Below are 20,406 nucleotides of genomic sequence, written 5' to 3' on the forward strand. Positions count from 1 at the left end.
TAAATGGTCAGAAAGATGAATAGGAAGATGATCCACACAAGGCCTTAAATAATAAGGTAACTAAAAGTTGCTCAACTGAACTGGGCACCAGTGGCTCATGCCTGTAATCCCAGCTACTCAAGAGGCTGAGTTATAAGAATCATGGTTCAAAACTACCTGGGCAGGATAGCCCATGAGACTTTTCTTTCTTTATTTTTTTGTATTTTATTGTTGAGGTAATGTATAGAGGGGTTACAGTTACATTCATCAGGTAGTGGGTACACTACTTCTTAAACATTGATACCCTTTCTCATGTCTTTGTCCCCCTTTTAAATGAGACTCTTATCTCTAATTAACCACCAGAAAACCAGAAGTAAGAGTTAGGGCTCAAAGTGGTAGAATATTAGCTGTGAGCAAAAAAACTCAGGGACAGTGCCTAGGCCCTGAATTTAAGCCCCACAACTGACAAAAAGTGAAAAAAAGAAAAAGTCCTTCATTGGGGACCAAAACATGAGAAAGGGTATCAATGTTTGTGAAGTAATGCACCTTCTATCTGGTGAATATAATGCAACCCTTCTATTAGTTACAATAAAAAAAAACATATGGGGAAAAAAAAGTCCAACAATATCTCCTAAAAAAAATCTGAGAGGTAAAGGCATGGTATAATCTAATCAACAATTTGTTATCTTCCTAAAGAGACAAAACAATACAGAAGATCTAAACATACGAGAATATCTAATGTTTTTTAAAAGACCTTACCTGAGATCAGGAGATTCAGCCCTTCCATAACGATCCTGCCACTTCCCAACGCTTGAATTGGCTTTTCTGGAGGCAGTACTTGTCTGAGACTGAGAAGAGGTGCTGTTTCTGCTGAGATAAATTGTCTGTGTTCTTACTTATTATTCTCTTTAACTCCCCTTTCTGTCCTATTCTTTTTTTCCTTTACATTCATTCTTTAAAGTCCTTTGACTTGTAGTAAAATACTTCGATATTATAATAGCATTCCTTTCAAGTCACATAAAATATTTGTTGTGGTACTGAGACTACTAGTGGCATTTAAACATAAAGATATTATTAACTTTATTTTAAAAATAACGTTCTGCCAGGAACCAGTAGCTCATGCCTACAAACCTAGTTATTCTAGTTACTCAGGAGGCTGAGATCTGAAGATAATGGGATTCAAAGACAGCCTGAGCAAAAAAGTCACTAAGACTCTTATCTCCAATTAACTATCAAAAAGCAAGAAGTAGAGCTGTGACTTAAGTTGTAGAGCATTAGCCTTGAAAAAAAATTCAAAAACAGTGCCCAGACCCTGAAGTCAAGCTCCAAAACATACAAAAAACTACACTAAATACAAACACACAAACACACACACACACACACACACACACACACACACACACACACACACACACATTTATCTGTATACTTGAATTCAACTTGAAGCTTAATTTTTTTTTCTTTTTTTTTGATCTGTTGTGGGTCTTGAACTCTGGGCCTGGGCAATGTCCCTGACCTTCTCAGCTCAAGGCTAGCCTCTACCCATAGGGTGGGAGGAAAATAGGGACCATGTCATGAGAAAGCTGGAAGTGGGAAGATGGCTCAACAGAGTGCTAACCTTAAGAAAGTCCAAGGACAGTGCTCAGGCTCCAAGTTCAAGCCCCAGGACAGGCAAAAAAAAAAAAAAAATTAATACATGCAGCCAGGAGTTTGGACTATTGATAGAGTACTTGCCTAGCATGCATGAAGACACGGTTTCAATTCCTTGGTACCACATACATAGAAAAAGCTGGAAGTGGTGCTGTGGCTCAAGTGGTAGAGCTCTAGCCTTGAGGAAAAGCCCAAGGACAGTGCTCAGACCTTGACTTCAAGGTCCAGGACTGGCAAAAAGATTAATACAATGTTCCTTCAAAACAAGTGACAAAAAGTTTATATATCTGCTTATCTATATAAACAGAAACAAGAAAAATAAAGACGTAAATGAAACCTGTTACTGGCAAGAGTGACAGAAACAAAGAAAAACAAATTTTCCATATAACTTTGGATTACTCACCTTGTCTCTGAAACTGTGGGGCTTGAACTCTGGACCTGGGTGCTGGCCCTGAGCTCTTCAGCCCAAGGCTACCACCCGACCCCTTGAGCCACAACCCCACTTCCAGTTTTCTAGTGGTTAATTGGAGATAAGAATCTTGTGGACTTTAGTGCCCAGGCTGGCTTTGAACCATGATCCTCCGATCTCAGCCTCCTGAGTAGCTAGGATTACAGGCGTGAGCCACTGCACCTAGCTGAAACTGTACAATTTTATATATGCAACAAATAACTAAACAACCAAGCTACCGAATACAGAATTTTCACTTACATTTTCAGTACTAAGAAAAAAAATTGAAAGCAAACTTCCAAAAGCTTCACTTCAGTTAATGTTTTTTTTTTTTAATAGTTAAATCTAAAACTTACACGTGAATCTATTTGGAACGGTATTCACTGAAATGAGTATTTATACTCAAGTCTTGGAGAGCCAAATTCTTACTGTAAGAAAAGAGATATGGGCGCCAGTGGCCCACACCTTAAAATATCTACTCAGGAGCCAACTGGCACAGAAATGCCTGTGGGTCTCTTCATGTCCAATTAACCACCAAAAAGCCAAAAGTAGAGCTGTGGATTAACTTTTGGTGCACTATCTCTGAGCAAAAAAGGGACAGTGCCCAGGCCCTAAGATCAACTCCAGGATTGGTATCTCCACCCCCCCATAATGATTTCATGACTAAAATTATATAAAGAGAGGCACATGATTAGCAATATGTGAAATTATGCAAGATTATTATAATTTCATCTGAAAATTGTCCGAGTTTTCCCCTTAGCTCTGAGTGTTAAAAGGGCTTGGGGGAAAAAATGATATCCAAGTCCAATGAGCGTACCCAACACACTGGTCTTAATATTTAATTACTATTTCTTGTCTTCAGGAAATGGATAGATAGATCCAAGATAGGTGCTAATGCTCATGCCTGTAAATCCTAACTATTCAGAGGCTGGTGGGACCAAGAGGATTAAGGTACAATGCAATCCAAGTAGAAATGTCTACGAGGCTCCACCTTCAACTGATCCCCAATTGCCAGCTGGAGGCATAAAGACATGTTTCTAGCCTTGAGCAAGAAAATCAGGTAAGAGCACAATACCCTGAGTTTAAAGCTATTTAGCAGTAATATGTTATTTATATCTCATCCAAACACAGAAATATATAAAAGAAATAATAAACTGACAGCTTTTGGAAAGAAGCAGGGACAGTACAGAATAAATTTGTAACAGCTTGATAACACTAAAAAGTAAAGAATATTCTAAAGATAGATGGTAACATGTCAAAAGGTTATAGAAGCCAGGTTTGAAAAGACTCCCAGGGCCAGGAGCATGGCCTAGTGGTAGAGTGCTTGTCTAGCATGCAGGAAGCCCTGGATTTAATTCCTCAGTTCCACATCCAAGAAAAAGTTGGAAATGGCATTGTGGTTCAAGTGGTAGAGTGCTAGCCTTGAGAAAACCCAAGTACAGTGTCCAGGCCCTGAGTTCAAGCTCGAGTACTCCAAAAAAAATTTTTTTTTAATTTTAGAGGGATTTGAACATTAAATTTAATTACTGTATTTAATGCTATATATGCTGTATATGCCACATATACAAATAAGCTATACCTGGCCTCACAAGTAAAATACCAATTACTGAACCTAGCCTGGTAGTGTGGCATTTAGGAGCTAAGCCAGGAATATTTGAATTTGGTTGAACTGGGGCCAGCTAGAGACTCAAAGTACAAGACCCTATCTCAAAAACGGCCTTCTGCCATATAATGTGAAGCTAATTGAAAGGACCTCCAGGATATTGAAACAAAAGCCATATAATGAATGATTGTTGTCCTTAATGTACTATGTTGTCTCTCATCTCCTTTGCTGTCCCTTGGTTATCTCATATTGGTATAGTATCTCACTTTGTTCTCTGATATATTGAATTTATTTGTATTTGGATATTTGAAATTTGATAGGGAAGGGGGGAAAACCAAGACGGGTGGGGTGTGTGTGTGGGGGGGGAAATGGGTACTAAGACATGTATGTGAAAGGGTATCAATGTATGTGAATTAATGCACCTTCTATCTGGCAAATATCATGTAATCCTTTTACTAATCACAATTAAAAAAAATTTAAAAATAAATAAATAAATAAATAAAAGAGTGACCACAATCCTAAGCAAATTTCTAAAGGCAAATAAAGCCACAGAGTTCTGCCGGGGAAAAAAAACAAAACAGCCTTCTTCCCCCCAGAAAAATACAAATTAATGAGTGTGAGTGATAACAAGTAGAGGGCAAGAGGATGAATTGCTTTAAAGTAGAATACCAACTAATGGCCACAGTTAATCACTATTTTCTAAACTCATTATAGTAGTAGCTGATTAAAGTAAAAATTATTAATGGACGCTATAACTATTGGACACTTTAAAGAGAAATGAGACCTTTATACTGAATTTTTTCGCATTAAAAAAAAAGTTATGTGGTGCTGAGGATTGTATTGAGGGCCTTCTGCATGCAAGGTTAAGTACTCTATCACTGAACCACAGTCCTCTCCCCCCAAAATTACTGACTAGAAAGGGGAAACCTGTAACTTCACACCCATAGGACACTACCACAAACAATCAATTAGCTATCACATTGCTATTAAAATAACAAGACAGACTAGTATCGTGCATCTCCAGGCTAATGCACTGAGAAGAAGAATACAACATTTATATAATATTCCAGTTGTAAGAGCAAAACATAAATCTATTGGAGAAAAAACATCAGGCAAATACAAATTGCAAACAAACAGCTAGCTTGTGCTCGTAAAATTCAATGTCATAGCTGGGTGCAATGGCTCACACCTATAATCCTAGCTACTCAGGAGGCTAAGATGTGAGGATCACGGTTCAAAGCCAGCCTGGGCACTAATGTCCATGAGACTCTTATCTCCAACTAACCACCAGAAAACTGGAAGTGGTGCTGTAGCTCAAGGGGTAAGGTGGTAACCTTGAACTGAAGAGCTCAGGGACAGTGCCCAGACCCAGAGTTCAAGTTCCACAGCCCCCGGGGGAAAAAAAAATTCAATGTCACAAAATACGAAGATCAAAACAGTCCTAGACTTTAAATAAAGAGATAAAACAGTTGAATGTAATGAATGATCCTGGACTAAATCCCAAATCAAGAAGAAAAGAACTACAATAAAAGGACAATATTAGAAGAACACTAATAAAGTAATTGGCTAAATTTGCATATTAGATATTAATTATTAAATTTTTCTGACTTTGGTAACTATGAACATAGAGAAGTAACAAAAATGCCCTTTTTCTTAATACTGAAATACTTAGGAATATAGGGAAATGGTATTCTATGGCTCAGAAAAATGTCTTTGAAATTTTTCAACAAATAATGTGTGCATACCAACATTCTTAGTACTTTTCTTGCAATTCTTAGTAAGTCTGAATTTTTATCAAGAAAGAATATATTTTTTAAAGCAAAAACTGAAAGGAATATTACAGACCTCCAGGAGAATAATACTGTTTTTCTATGAGCTGGTTTATAAGAATATGTTCAGTTTGTGAAACCTATCAAACTGAACACATGTTACTCCTCTGTGTGTATATACTTCAAAAAGGCAAAAACTATAAAAACCTTTTGGAATATTAAGCAAACCATTCTTATATTAAATACTGCATTTTAACTTCAGAATGCCAATTTGCAGTACATACATTAAATTAGAAATTCAGCATTTCTATGGCTAAAGGATCTCAAAACATTTTTAGAAGTCTTTCACAAACATATCAATATCTATCTGTACATCAATAAAGCAATCTAAGATTATAACAATGGAAATACAATGTTAAGGTAGCACACCTCATGTATGCTTTGTAGTCTTGACTACAAGTAAGTATCACTGTATTTTACAAATTAGGAAAACCAAACATAACAAGAACAGGGAGATATGCCCAAGGGCAACTAGTAAATTGTGGAGCCAGAATTTGAACCCCAGAAAATGAATTCCAGATTCTAAGCTCTCAGCCACTCCATAATGCAGAACATTATAAACTCAAAATGATCTCTTTTAAAAAAAATTTTTTTAAGGGGTTGGGCATGTGGCCTCGTGGTAGAGTGTGTCTAGACCTGGGGTCAATTCCTTAGTACCACATACACAGAAAAAGCCATAAGTGGTGCAATGGTATATGCTAAACTTCAGAATGCACAGTGCCCTGTGCCCCGAGTTCAAGCTCCAGGACTGGCACAAAAAAACCAAACCAACAAAAAACACCTGAAAAGTTAAAAGAATACTATACATTACAATATATATTACAAGTATCTTTAGATATACCCAAACCGTACACTATACTTCATTTTTTGCTCACCTAGGCTTGTTTTTCTTTTTTTTAGATGGAATACTTTCAAAATAGTATAAATTCACTCATTCATTCATTTATTTTTTGTGAGTCATGGGGCTTCAGCTGAGGGCTTAGGCACCATCCTTGGACTCAAGGCCAGTGTTCTACCACTTCGAACAACAGCTCCACTTCTGGTTTTCTGATGGCAAATTGCAGATAAAGAGTCCCATAGACTTTTCCTTACCAGGCTGGCTTTGAACCATGATCCTCAGATCTCAGACTCTGAGTACAGGAATGAGCCACGAGCACTCACCTTGAAAGAGTATAAATTCTTTATCACAGAAATTCAAATTTTGATAGAACACCAAGAGATTTACAGACTTTTCCTTACCAGGCTGGCCTTGAGCCATGATCCTCAGATCTCAGACTCCTGAGTATAGGAATGAGACACTAGCACCCACCTCGAAAGAGTATAAATTATCACAGAAATTCAAATTATGATTGCTAAAACACCAAGAGATTTACACTTACTACAGCATAAATACAATATAAAAACACAATGGCCTTACAATAATTGAGTTAAAATTGTCTAACCTGCTTGGTGGGAGTCCAGTCTTAAACAAAGATGGAGGAGAAGTAAACTCAGCTTTTGTAGATGGAAGTGCTGCTTCTTTCTCTGAATTTCCTGTTCTCCCCTGCTGTACCTTAAAAAATAAAAGCCAAAAACAAAATTTGGGTTGTTTAATTTATAAAACATTCAAATGCAATGCTGAAGAAATTAAAATAATTTTTAACAATTTATTTGAAAGTATGAAGATTGAGTATTTAGTCAAACTGATTCATTTTAGATTAGCATTAAGTGAAAGGCATCAAAGATGAATTATGGGATAAAAAGTCCAGTAATTCTTTGAGACCTTCACAAATTCTTCCAGTAAAGAGCAGGAGGTCCAAACAAACTACTTGACTCTGGCTCCATGTTTCAGAGACTGAGAAAGGCTTTCAACAGGACTGTCCTGTGTTTACTACTCCTGCTCAAGAGCTGTTTTACCATGTTGACCATTTTCTACTTTAATTAGTAGAGTGCTATAACACCAGGATGAGAATCTGCTACTGCATGTGACACCCTTTCTCTACCTGCCCATCACAATCAACAGTAGTATATCCTGTTAGCTTACTAGATTCAGGTGCTTGAATTCCTTATTCACTTCCTTTTTTCTAATATCTTCCTATTCTAAATCAGTACTGAATTATTAAATTTAGGAGCTAGGTACAATGGAGATCTGAAAAATTATGCTCTGAAGGAAGCTGGGAAAAACAAAGAAAACAACAAAAACCCACCTCAACAACAAAAATTAGCAAGGTGTAGTGTGGTGCATGCCTGTCATCCCAGCTATGAAGGACACATAAACAGGAGTTATATGGCTCAAACCAGCACAGTCCCTAAATTCCCCCCACACACACCCAGTCCTGTCCTCCCCCCAAAAAGGCTCTACCAGTATATGACACAACAATGACAAATCCCAATCACCATGTCACTCTACTGAGTCAAAGTCGTCTAATAAAATTAACACAAACTAAAAGGCACCAGGGAGAGCAAGAAGCACAAAGAGCACAGGGAAACACTGCAGGGTAATAGAAGTGTTCTGAATGTCCACAGTGACAGTTCCATGGTATGAAGATAGCTGTCCAAACTTATCCAATTGCTTGATTTAAGTGATTACAGTGTGACATGGTCTTGATAAAAGATCACACAGCTAAAATTATAGGGAATGGCATTTACAGATTTAAGGCAAGCAATAATGAAGATAGTAAGATAATTTCTGGATCTCATGTTAGTAATAGTTGTAGTGTTTTAAGCTTAAAAAAATTCTGTTTTCCATGATCAAAGCAAATTCTTTTACATGTAAAAATTGCTGTGATTCTAACTTTTCCTTTATGCTTAGTTTCTTTATGGCATGGTCATTATGTTGGTTTGGAAACTCCTAACCACTATAGCAACTTTCCTAATCAGCTTAAATTATCATTGCCTGCTTGTTTATCTCCAGATGTGGTACTCAAAATGTCAAACTAGAATTTAGTAAGATTTCTATTTCAAATAAGACTAATTTGTAAGCCTCAGAAGCTAAATAAATACTCATACAAGTTATGCTACTATGATACAAAAAGCTTTGGAGTAATTTTTTTAAACTTCTTTTGCCTGGCTCTCATTATTTACAAAAAGTTTAACATTATCAACAATATTGTTTAGAAAGCATTTGTTAGCTCTGCTATGCAAACTCAACAGATTATGCAACTATCTTAAAATTGTAGGTAATAGGGGCCAGGAGTTTGGCCTAGTGGTAGAGTGCTTGCCTAGCATGGACGAAAACCCGGGTTCGATTTCTCGGTACCACATACATAGAAAAAAGCCGGAAGTGGTGCTGTGGATCAAGTGGTAGAGCCCTAGCCTTTAGAAAATCCAGGGACAGTGCTCAGGCCCTGAGCCCAAGCCCAGGACTGGCAAATAAAAAAAAAAGAAAGAAAGAAAAAAATTGTAGGTTATAATTATCAAAAAATTATATAGTATATGAAATGTTTATCAAATAACATTAAGATGTTAAAAATAAAGTTGAAAGCCATAAACGAATCATCAAATTTTTATTTCAATCCAAAAGAACAAAAACACTAAGAATGTAATGAAAGCTGATGAAGAAAATAATAAACGCTTTAAGAAGAAAACTGGACTATCTTCTCTGAAAACCCAGATTAACATCAAAAGAAATGAAACAATCTAATGTTTGAAAAGATACTAATATGCGAAAATAAACAGCAGAGGATAAAGCCTATAGTCAACAAGTTCTATTCACTACAAAGTTTCCAATCAACCTCTGAGGAGCCTACACCTACACTAATGATCAACAATTAGCAAATAATTGAGCAAATTTCAACTCAGAACCCCCAAACAAGGTCAATTTGAAATAGACCACTGAAGAAAACATCACCATATCATTAATATCCTTTAAGACAGGCCAGGAGTGTGGCTTAGTGGTAGAGTGCTTGCCTAGCATGCACAAAGCCTTGGGTTCGATTGCCTGAAACTACATACAAAGAAAAGCCGGAAGTGGTGCTGTGGCACAAGTTGCAGAGTGCTAGCCTTGAGCAAAAAATGTCCAAGGACAGTGCCCAGATCCTGAGTTCAAGCCCCAGGACTGGCCAAAAATAAAAAATAAAAAATCCTTTAAGACAGAGGGAAATGACCTTGCTAAAAAAAAAAAAAAAAAACTGAGTGCCAATGGCTCATGTCTGTAATTCTAGCTACTCAGGAGGTTGAGATCTAAGGATTGAGGTTTGAAGCCTGCCAAAGCAGACAAAATCAGAGACTCACACTACCAAATAACCAGTAAAAAGTTGGAATTTATAGGCCTGGCTCAAGTGATAAGAACACCAGCGACAAGCAGAAAAAACCCAGTGACTGTTCAAGACAGTGGTGAGTTCACGTCCTAGAACCAGCACATGCACACACACTCACGCACACACACACACGTACATGTACATACATACATACAAAAAGCACAGAGTTATACTTCTATAGAGGAAAAACACAAATGCATATGGTACACATGTGTGCACATATAGTTACAAAAATACTTTAAGATGGATGGAAGCCAGTTCAGGCATAAAAAGTCCATGAAACTCTTATCTCCAATAAATTACTCAAAAAAGGCAGGAAGTAGCACTGTAGCCCAAGTGGTAGAGCACGTGCCTAGATCAAAATAAGCTCAGAGAGAGTGGCCAGTCCCAGAGTTCAAGCCCCAGATTTGGGGAGGTGTGTCGACCATTTTCTCTTCCATACATGTTACCCATTCCAAAGTCACTTTTCTGCTGCTCCTAAATTATATAATGATACAATTGTTTTTGTACCTAATTAAGCCACTTTAGTTTTATACCTGATTAAATTTCAGATATAAATAATCTTTTATTAAAAAAAAAAAAGATAAGAGTAATAGCACCTGTCTGAAATTCTAGCATTTGAAGCAGGATTGTGAGTGGAAGACAAGGCTGAACCTGAGCTACAAAAACACTGGGAGACTAATGTGGAAATATATAACAAACAATGAAAATGTTTGTAGCCATTGTACCTGTATAATAAATATCTAGACATTCTTTTACAGTATTTCTATTTGTTACCATACTTGAAATTACATTATTTAAATTTTTTTAAATTCAATTAAAGAAGCTAATGGAGGACTGGGAGTTTGGCCTAGTGGTAGAGTGCTTGCCTAGCATGCATGAAGGCATGGGTTCAATTCCCTGGTACCACATACACAGAAAAAACCAGAAGTGTGGCTGTGGCTCAAGTGGCAGAATGCTAGCTTTGAGGAAAAAACCCAAGGACAGTACTAAAGCCCTAAGTTCAAGCCCCAGGATTAAAAAAAAAAAATTAGTAAAGGTGGGCCAGGAGCGTGGCCTAGTGGTAGAGTGCTTGCCTAGCATGCACGAAGACCCAGGTTTGATTCCTCGGTACCAAATACATAGAAAAAGCAGGAAGTGGGCTGTGGCTCAACTGGCAGAGTGCTAACCTTGAGAAAAGCCCAAGGGCTTTTCTGAGTTCAAACCCTACAACTAGAAAAAAAAAAGCTGAGGGTAAAATGGCAGTTCTCATTTCTGTTAGAAGAAAATAAAATGTACCACTACAAATAAAGTAGCTTGCTATATATAAAGAGAACTTTCAATCTAATAATCAATCATAACAAAATCTTCAGTTGCCTTAGTAGATAATGTCACCAAAAGAACCCAACAATCATTTAAAATAGGGAGGACAATATCAGTAACTTTCAAAATATGTACAACAGAACAAGAACCAAATACTTACCCACAGTAGGATGTAAATTAAAATTAAATTCTTTATACAGAACTGTGTCCGGCAGAGCGGCTACATCTGCGGATATAGCACATGCATTGCATAAGGCAGTAGTTTGGTGGACAGGACTTGTAGTCCCCCAAAGGGGCACCGAGTTCCATATCCAGACCGTAAAAATTCTGAGTTCATAACCCAATCTAATTCTGTGCTATTCAATGTGAGAATTAAATTGGTGATAAAAAAGAATACTCAACCAAATTTTAAGAAATAAAGTATTAAAATACAGTTTAGTCTTCAAACTGGGTGTCTGATTATACTACCGCACATAGAAGCTAAAAATCAGACTTGTAGCAACTACTACTATCAACCTTCAAATCATTCACATAAGCATAATCCTTTCAGTATTAACTTTTAAAATGTGATTTTATACCATTATGTTAAATTCTCACAGATTTTTCAGAAAATGCTTAAAAATTTTGGAATCTTGAACATGACACCCACGAGAGATAGTAAATGTTATATACATAATACCCTTACCATACTTTTCAAGAAAATATGGGAAAATAAGCCTCCAAATCTGATAATAAAGAGCAGAGCATGATCCACAATTAGCGCTTAAACTAATGCCATGAACTTTTTTATTCTACACATAAATATGGACTAGACCCAAATTAAAACACAACATATAGCGAAGAATAGTTTTACTTGGCATTTGTTAGTATAAAGGGCTATAAATTCACATGCTTGTAAAAGTGAAGATAAAACAACAATCAACAAATATGCAAGTCACCAGGAAGCTGAAGGTTTGGAAAAAAAAGTAGCTATTTCAACTTTAAATTTGTCCCTTGAGTAGTGGTACAGGAGCAGACTCAAGAACAAAAAAAATGAGAGCAACCAAGGATAATTTACTAAAATTCACCTTAAAAAGATTGAATCTGCCATCTTGGATCTCTGCACCTGGTGTAACTTCCATAGTACAGTCTTCGGCCTAAGTTAAATAACATACTCCCCATTAGGATACCACACAAATTTTAATTTACAGGCCATATAAAGACAAACTAGCTGTGGCTAGTCTGTGACTTGAAAGTAAGAACATAAAATAATCATTATGAAACCCTGAAAGGGAAGGAAGGGGGAAAAACAAACATGGTAAAGAGAATAAATTTTTTTAACTATCAGGTAGAATTTAATTATGTTTATGGGGGAAAAGTAACTTATTTGGGGAGTCAAAATGGGATAGTAAAAAAGGCAGGGGTATTCTGGAATATTTACTAATTACCGTAATTTTATTTGTAGTAGAAGTAACTGGTATAACTTCAAGTCCCATTCGTATCCTTTTTTGTTTTTCACAATAAGCTTTCCAAGTATCTTCATTAAACCCATAATTAAAATAATCAGAAAGATCAGCACCTAAAGACAAAAGACATTTTTACTATGCAAAAAATAATAAAATACAAATATACTAATTAAGAATTTATATCAGTCTTATCACCCTTTCTAATTCCAGTGGTTCTGAAAATGCCAAAACATTTCGATCAATACTATTTTGCTAAAAATAGCAAAATAAAAATATGCACCTCAACACTTTGATAGATGCATTAATTTGTAACTTCTCTGTACAACCACTGAAGTTGAGAAAATAATTGTTTAAGATATGCAGGTCTACATTTACGATAATGCTTAGCCAATAGTTAGATTTAATAATACAAGTGCTTATTATTTATCACTTATTTAAGACAAAAAAAGTCATAATGAAAAGAGGGGAAAACAAGATGATTGGGAGGGGGTGGGGTAAGAGAAAAGGGGACAAAAACATAAGGGGGTATCAGTGTGTAAAAAGTAATGTACCTACTATCTGAGGAATGGAACTCTAAGCCCTCTGTACATTATCCCAATAATAAAAAAAAAATAATGACAAAACAATGTTAAGTCAATGTTAAAGATATTTTTCTGATTACCTCATACAAGAATCTTCTGAAAGTAATAAAATCTACAATAAGCTTACCAGGTTTACGCCATGGCTTATCTTCAAAAGAATCCAAATCTACCTCCAAGAGTGGAACTCCATTAATACTTCCAGGTGCATCAAGATCTACCCCTTTGACTTTTGTTCCTATTTTATAGAAATACAAAATGGTAAAGGAGTCAGATAATAAAAACATGGCAGACACCATCAGTTTACTATTCCAGACACCAAAACTGGCAACCATTTTAAACAAAGCATTAATGTTTACCATAAATAAAAGTAGGTAAAGTCAAATTTCCTGGTGTAACTTTATGATGAACTGCACAGAAAGAGTAGGGACTTACTGCTATGAAGGAGGAAAAGATTACTATACAGCAGGAAGTTGCTAACTTCCATTTTTAAAACTTTTGATACAGTCTGAGTGAGTGAAGTTTACATTTTAAAGAGTTCTAAAATAAGCCGGGGTGCCCGGTGGCTCACGCCTGCAATCCTAGCTACTCAGGAGGCTAAGATGTGAGGATCTAGGTTCAAAGCCAGTCTGGGTACAAAAGGACCTGAGACTCTTAACTTCTAGAAAACAGGAAGTGAGGCTTGGGTCAAGGGTAGGGCAGTAGCTTGAGCTGAATAACTCAGGAACAATACCCATGACCCACAAACAAAGTTGTAAAATAAGGAAAAAAAAATATGGCCAGGTGTCTGGTTCATACTTGTAATTCTAGTTACTTAGAACGCTGAAATCAATTGGGAAGATAGCAGAATGAAAACAGCCTAGGCAAAAACTGTGCGGTGGCCAGTTTAGCCTAGTGGTAGAGTGCTTGCCTTGCATGCACAATTCCTTGGTACCACATACAGAGAAAAAGCCAGAAGTGGTGCTATGGCTCAAGGGGGTAGGGTTCTAGCCTTGAGGAAAAAACCCAAGGACAGTCAGTGCCCAAGCCCCAAGTTAAAGCCCTAGGACTGGAAAAAAAAAAAAAAAAAAAAAAGTTTGTGTGGCCTTCCCTCTTCCCCTTTAATCTCAATCACAATGGAACATCTGTCTTCCTAGCTACACAGGAGGCTGAGAGACCTCCAGGCCAACCAAAGGAAAAACATTCATGAGACACTCCTCTTCATACCACATACTCTCCATAGAAAAACTAGGGCACACCTATTATCCCATCTATGGCAGGACTATACTAAGAAATATAAACAGGAAGATCATGGTCTATGCCTGCCCTGGAAAAAGCTTAGAATAAAAAGGGCTAGGCCAAGTGCCAGTGACTCTAGCTACTCAGGAGCTGAGATCTGGGGATTGTAGTTTAATGTTAGCCTGAGTGTGAAAGTCTCACAACCAACAAAAACAAAAAAACAAAATAAAAAAAAGGGCCGAAGGCGTGGTTCAAGCAGTAGAGTATATGCCTAGTAAACTCATAGCCCTGACTTTACCCAGTGCCCATCAAATAAACCACAAAAAACTATAGCTAACAGCATACAATATTTACTACCTAGCCATTTACAGAAAAACTTTGTCAACATCTGTGATATGTGGTCAAACGCTGCTCACTGAAAGAGCTATTTAATATTATGATCTAGTCAAGATATGTATCTGTTTCGTACTGATGTAATACAAATACCAATCTCTTACCTGTAGTTCCATAAACTCTTCCCCCCGTTTTAATATTAAGATTTACAGGTGCTGTACCGTAACTCCTAAAAACAAAATAAATATTATCCTGAGAAAGATAAGGAATATAAAACAGGAATAGTCAATTTATTAAATAGCCACACAGTAAATGGGAAAACTAACACTAATGCACAGATTTTCGATTTTATACTGATTTTAAAGATCTGTCACTTGCTTAAGAAGTAAAACTAGTCTTACTTCCATATCAAGTCACCTTGCTAACTTGATATCCCATTTTAACAAACTTTATAAGAATAGCACATACACTTGTTTTATTTCCTCACCATATAGTAATTTGTTATACAGCAATCTTGTCAAGAATAAACGCTCTCCATTCTGTTCTAAGCTAAGCAAGGAGAACAAGAAGTTATACAAGTTTCACTCCTATCTTCATGATGCTTACATTTCTACCGATCAAAGGTCAACACAGTAAAAGCAGCTCAGGTGTATCTATATACAATATGAGGTACAAAAGTTCTAGTCTGCAAGTATACAGAAATTAAGAGTTGACTATAAACTGCCTTGTTAAGGGATTGCCATAATAAGAGAAAAACTATAATAATTTAACTGTCAGTATTCAAATAAATATATTTCTTCACTTCCTATAGATACTTTTCCATTCCTCATTCTGCCTTAACTCTGTATTCGAACTATAAGTCATCACTTCATATTCATTGGGTGTACAGAAGCTTAGCTAAGTTAAAGCAAGTTGATATTCTCTATTTTCAGAACCCCCCTCCCCCCAATGCTTCCTCAAGTCAAGATACCTTAGGTGCTAGATTCCATATATTTAGGTTTTTGCAAAGAAACTTCAAAGGTGCCAAATAGATTTGTTTTACCTTCTCCTACATACACTCAATTGCTTTATACTGATTCCTTAATTTCCATGAACAAAGGCAAAAACCATATATAAAGCACAACTATAATTCATAAAACTGAAAAATTAGAAGAAAAATAAAGTTAAGTACTATGGAAGTCTTACATTTTACAATGAACTCCCCAAAACATGGTTAGGTTTGCTTGTTTATTTAGTACTGTTCCTGGGGCTTGAACTCAGGGACTAGGCACTGTCCCTGAGCTTTCTGCTCAAGGCTAACACTCTACCACTTGAGCTACAGTTCCACTTCAGCCTTTTTTGGTTCTTAACTGGAGGTAAAGAGTGTCAAGGCTTTTGTGTCTGGGCTAGCTTTGAACCACGATCCTCAGACCTCAGCCTCCGGAGTAACTAATATTACAGGCGAGAGCCACTGCACCAGACAAGTTTATTATTTTTTACTTTTAAATCACCTTTTGCTTTACATTGTCCTATACCTACAAAGATAAATAATTTGACAGAACAGTATCTACTATATTTGTAATGATTACACAATGCCAGTGGTCGAGGCTTACTAGCAGAAAAGACCTACTAGTTCCACATTATGAACCCAATATTATTTACTTTCTCAAGTGAAAATGAGACCACATAAGAATTCTAGATCTTTGGGATAGGAAGGAAAAACTGGATAGAACAAGTACATAGTCCAAAAAGAAATGTACTCTTTATCTGACTTATGTAACTGTAACCCCACTGTAGATCACCTCGGTAACAGGGCTTGAATTCTGGGCTTCAGCATTGTCCCTGAGCAATTCAGTTCAAGGCTAGCACTCTATCACTTGAGCCACAGTGCCCACTTCTGGTTTTCTGGTGGTTAATTGGAGATAAGCGTCTCATGGACCTTTGTGCTCAGGATGGCTTTGAACTGTGATCCTCAGATCTCAATCTTCTGAGTAGCAAGGATTATAGGCATGAGCCACCAGCGCCTGGCTTATAATACAATTTTTTTTTTTTTTTTTTTTTTGCCAGTCCTGGGCTTGAGCTCAGGGGCTGAGCACTGTCCTTGGACTTTCTCAAGCTAGAGCTCTACTACTTGAGCCTTGGCACCATTTCCGGCTTTTTTCTATGTATGTGGTACCAAGGAATCGAAACTGGGTCTTCATGCAATGTAAGGCAAGCACTCTACCACTAGGCCAAACTCCCGGCCCCATTATAATACAATTTTACAAACCCTTAATAATTTTAATTATGCTCTAAAAATTAAGAGCCTGTGATTGTATATAGAGATTCCCTTCTTGAATACTTGTTTGTTAAACACGTCATTTGAAATATGATGTAAAAATCAATGTTAATAAATTCTTAAATAAAAAAAAAATTTTTAAAGGGCTGGGAATGTATCCTAGTAGTAGAGTTGATTGCCTAGCATGCACAAAAACCCTGGATTCAATTCCTCAGTACCACATACACAGAAAAAGCCGGAAGTGGTGCTATGGCTCAAGTGATAGAGCATTAGCCTTGAGAAAGCCCAAGGACAGTGCCTTGGCCCTGAGTTCAAACCCTAGGACTGGCAAAAAAAAAAAAAAGAATTGCTAGTATTGAGCAAGACATAGAGGCATAGTCTACAATGATGTGACATATGACTCAACAATTGAGAGGTTTGAGGCAATCCTGGACTACACAATATCTACTGTCAACATGAGTAATTCATTTCTTTTCTACTCTACTTACTAAAAAGTCACTAAAATTGCATGGATAGTCATTACAATGTGAAGATGGCTATAATACATGAGTTACCTTTAAGCTTCCTGAAACAAATGCTTTTCAAAAAACAGTTCCACTATAGAAATAAAACACCGAACACTATGTAAATGCTAGCTGATGCCAAATAAGGTTGCTTAATAAACTATATGTCATGAATGTAGCTGTTTTACCCATCCAATACACAAGCTTTAGTAAACACATTATACCACCAACTTGGAAAATAAATTTTTAATAACAAAATGTAGTAATTTAATAACAAAATGAAAACCGGTGCTTCATTGTAATCCCTTCCAATCCTTAAGATTGGAATAGGAGTCAAAGATAATTCAATGACTTGATGACAGTCCATTAACTTGGTCCAGTCATAGAAAATAACTTCAGGGGCCAGGAGCGTAGCCTAGTGGCAGAGTGCTCACCTAGCATACATGAAGCCCTGGGTTCAATTGCCTGGTACCAGATGCTCAGAAAAAGCCAAAGTGGTAGTGTGGCTCAAGTGGCAGAGCACTAGCACTGAACAAAAAAGGTGTCCAAGAACAGTGCCCAGGCACTGAGTTCAAGCCCTGGGACTGGTAAAAAAAAAAAAAAACGAAAATATAACTTCAGGTCAACACATTAGTCGGCCTTATGAGAGTTGGTTGCAGTGACTTATACCTGTAATCCTCGCTACTCAGGAGGCTGAGATCTAAGGATCAAGGTTCAAAGCCAGCCCAGGCACTAAAGACCAAGAGACTCTTATCTACAATTACCAGAAAACCGGAAATGGCCCTGAGGCTCAAGGGGTAGGGCGGTGATAGCCTTGAGCTGCAGAGCTCAGGGACAACACACAAGATGTGAGGAGTATAAAGGCATACATTTGATTTTTTTTTTTTTTTTTGGTAAAGGTGATAGACAGAAGGGCTACAGTATCATAAGTCAAGTAATGAGTACATTTCTTTCTTTCTTTTTTTTTTTTTTTTTTGCCAGTCCTGGGCTTTAGCTTAAGGCCTGAGCACTGTTCTTGGACTTTCTCAAAGCTAGAACTCTACTACTTGAGTCTCAGCACCACTTCTGGCTTTCTTCTATGTATGTGGTACCAAAGAATCGAACCTGGCTCTTCGTGCATGCTTGGCAAGCACTCTACCACTAGGCCAAACTCCCAGCTCAGTACATTTCTTTTTGAACAGTGACCCTTCCTCATTTTTTTATACAATTTTTCTAGAGAAAAACAAAATACTAAAGATGCATAAATAACAAAGAAAAAAAAAAACCAAATACAGATGCAAATTGCTATTTAAGGCTTTCCAATTTCAGTCAAAAATTTTATAGTCAATAATTTTAGAATTCTTCTAAAATAGTTTATATGTAAATTTCAAAACCTGTTGTTCCCAGGTGCCTAACTAATTAACTAGCTATAGGAAATAATTATCTTTCTGGAGCAACTTTAACAAATGTTCTTTTGTATCACCTTTATCTAAAAAATGTAAAATCACCAAAATCGTGGTATATGTGGTCCATGCCTGTAATTATGAGTGCTGATGGCTCACACCTATAAACCCAGGTACTCAGGAAGTTGATATGAGCACTGTAGTTCAAAGCCAAAGGAAAGTCCATGACATTTCTGTCTCCAACTAACCACCGAAGTGAAAAGTATAGCTCTAGCCTTGAGCAAAAAAGCTCAGGGACAGCATCTAGGCACTGAGTTCAAGTCCCACAACTGGAGTGCATGCATGCACATACATGCACATACATACACACACACACTGAAACACTGAAATTAATCATGGAAAATCTGACCATCTGACAAAAGCATGTAATTTTTGCTACATGACTTTAATGGTGTTACTTGAAAATAACTTACCCATACTGTGGTGCTCCTGTTTTAATGTCTCCTATGGTGACATGAACATCATCTTCATCATCATCACTATCACTATCACTATCATCTTCAGTCTCGGTCACTTTCTATATCAATATAGACATTTATAAAATACATTCAATATTTCATATTAATAACTGAAGTTATCCTATGTTTTAAGATATGTTTAAGATCTTGTGGTTGTGGGGTTTGAACTCAAAACCTAGGCCTTATCCCTAAGCTTCTGTGTGCTCAAGGCTAGTGTTCTACCACTTGAGCCACAGCTCCAATTCTGATTTTTGAGTGGTTAATTGGAGATGAGGACTTTCCTGCTTGGGCTGTCTTTGAACTACAATCCTCAGATCTCTGCCTCTTCAGTAGATAGGATTACTGGTACAAGCCATTGGTGCCCAGCTTGGAAGCAGTTTTAAGAGAAAAAAGTTACAAAGCTCCTAAAGTTGCTTCATATTTCTACTTATAATTTTAATCTTCTACATACTAAATAGGACTATAAAAATAGAACTTTTCTGGCATTATTAGGGGGGGAACCTAATCAATTTATTTAAATTCTATTTGTAATCACTACGGAAATTGCCATCTTGCAAAATAGATCTAAGGTATATAGATAATTAATTGTGAAATTCTTGGAAACAATGAGTCAAGCAACCATAACATTCAGAGTCAATATTAAAAAGTACAGTTAACAGAGCAGCTTGATTACTCCTAGCATTCACTTATACCCAAACGCAGCTCTGCAAATGGTAGAGGGAATAACTTCTAGCTCTTCAAAATAAAATAGAGCTATTTAGGAAGATTTTATTATGCCTTCAAAAGGCTATGAGTTTAGTTACAATAGTTTTTAAAAAGTACATCAACTAGCCGGGAGTTTGGCCTAGTAGTAGAGTGCTTGCCTAGCATGCACGAAGACCCGGGTTCGATTCCTTGGTACCACATACACAGAAAAAAGCTAGAAGTGGTGCTGTCGCTCAAGTGGTAGAGTTCTAGCCTTGAGAGAAGTCCAAGGACAGTGCTCAGGCCCTGAGCTCAAGCCCCATGACTAGCAAAAAAAAAAAAAAAAAAAAGAAGCCCCACATCAACTAGACAAGAATGCTTTCCAATGTAGAAAAATATACTACCCTTTTTTTTTAGCCAGTCGAGGGGCTTGAACTCA

General features: G+C 36.9%; 1 protein-coding gene across 13 annotated transcripts in view; it reads right to left on the minus strand.

The window, feature by feature from the left end:
- Window positions 1–20,406, minus strand: part of Fip1l1 (factor interacting with PAPOLA and CPSF1) — a 55,953-nt gene that overhangs the window by 28,212 nt on the left and 7,335 nt on the right. For 4 of the 13 annotated variants that reach the window (XM_090343591.1, XM_090343599.1, XM_090343595.1 and 1 more), the window contains 7 exons: window positions 19,239–19,342; window positions 14,788–14,852; window positions 13,203–13,310; window positions 12,477–12,607; window positions 12,117–12,185; window positions 6,952–7,061; window positions 739–846 (listed from right to left, as the gene is read on the minus strand). In XM_090343591.1, the coding sequence (XP_090199717.1) occupies window positions 739–846; window positions 6,952–7,061; window positions 12,117–12,185; window positions 12,477–12,607; window positions 13,203–13,310; window positions 14,788–14,852; window positions 19,239–19,342 (695 nt within the window). Of the gene's footprint in view, window positions 1–738; window positions 850–6,951; window positions 7,062–12,116; window positions 12,186–12,476; window positions 12,608–13,202; window positions 13,311–14,787; window positions 14,853–19,238; window positions 19,343–20,406 lie in introns of all 13 variants that reach the window. The other 9 variants (XM_090343603.1, XM_090343602.1, XM_090343600.1 and 6 more) reach the window with 3 other exon arrangements.

This window comes from Megascapheus bottae, chromosome 13 (assembly GCF_031878675.1).
Source record: "Megascapheus bottae isolate mThoBot1 chromosome 13, mThoBot2.hap1, whole genome shotgun sequence".
NCBI lineage: Eukaryota > Metazoa > Chordata > Mammalia > Rodentia > Geomyidae > Megascapheus > Megascapheus bottae.